Source organism: Morus notabilis, unplaced genomic scaffold, assembly GCF_000414095.1.
Source record: "Morus notabilis unplaced genomic scaffold, ASM41409v2 Scaffold25, whole genome shotgun sequence".
NCBI lineage: Eukaryota > Viridiplantae > Streptophyta > Magnoliopsida > Rosales > Moraceae > Morus > Morus notabilis.
In genome coordinates, this window is record NW_010357699.1 from 451,075 (window position 1) to 452,107 (window position 1,033).

Below are 1,033 nucleotides of genomic sequence, written 5' to 3' on the forward strand. Positions count from 1 at the left end.
ATAATTCAAACTGAATTAAACGAGTAAAACAAACAAGACTAATATAGTTATTAGGGAAAAAGAGGAAAATAGGCTAAGACTTGAGATGAATTAAAATTACTAGGCTAATAGTTTACATAAGTTAATAAATAGGCCAAATTACTGTTTTCGTCCATAACTTGTCTGGTTATGAACCATAACTTGACAAGTTTGTCCATAACTTATCTGGTTACGAACCATAACTTGACAAGTTATAACCTATTAATTTCTATAACTAAAAATTAACCTATATACTTTTTTAAACTTTTCTTGGCCTATTTCCTACTATTTCCCTAGTTATTATCAGGTATCTGTCTCCGTTAATCAAAGAGATAGAGCGTGTTACCTCTGGGCTTGGGTCCAATAGTTTGGCCAATGATCGGCCTCCTTTGTCTCCTCATTATTAAGCCGAAGTCTAACTCCAAGGCCCAATGACAAATTTTTCTCCAAAGACCATGATTTAGAATTTTCGCCGTCTACTCTATATAATGTAGCCCAAAACTCTCTCTCTCTCTCTCTCTCTCTGCAAAACACCTTAAACCTAGACGAACCTCAATCTCAATGTCGGACAACGAGAGCTATGACTCTGATGCTCCAGAAGAATTTACGGCAGAGCAGGTTTTTATATATTTATTTATTTTTTCTGGGATTCATTTCCGTGTTTATCTAATCAGCTGAAAAATCCAATATTTCAATCGAAAACAAAGAATGATTCGTGTTTTGATTGGTTTTTGGTACAGGGAATACAGCAAGACGAAGTAATAACCAAAGTTCAGAAGGAGAATAAGGCTAGGTACGCTGCCATCTGTTCATTTCACCTTTTGAATTTGTATATATGTAAATATATATATAATATTTCAATCGAAAACAAAGAATGATTCGTGTTTTGATTGGTTTTTGGTACAGGGAATACAGCAAGACGAAGTAATAACCAAAGTTCAGAAGGAGAATAAGGCTAGGTACGCTGCCATCTGTTCATTTCACCTTTTGAATTTGTATATATGTAAATATATAT

The 1,033-nt window shown here is 34.0% G+C and overlaps 1 protein-coding gene across 1 annotated transcript in view; it reads left to right on the plus strand.

The window, feature by feature from the left end:
• Positions 1-522: 522 nt before the first annotated feature.
• Positions 523-1,033, plus strand: part of LOC21403199 — a 4,165-nt gene continuing 3,654 nt past the window's right edge. Inside the window, exons 1-2 of the mRNA XM_010090708.2 lie at positions 523-636; positions 759-811. Coding sequence (XP_010089010.1) covers positions 580-636; positions 759-811 — 110 coding nt within the window. The 5' untranslated portion in view covers positions 523-579. The remainder of the gene's footprint in view (positions 637-758; positions 812-1,033) is intronic.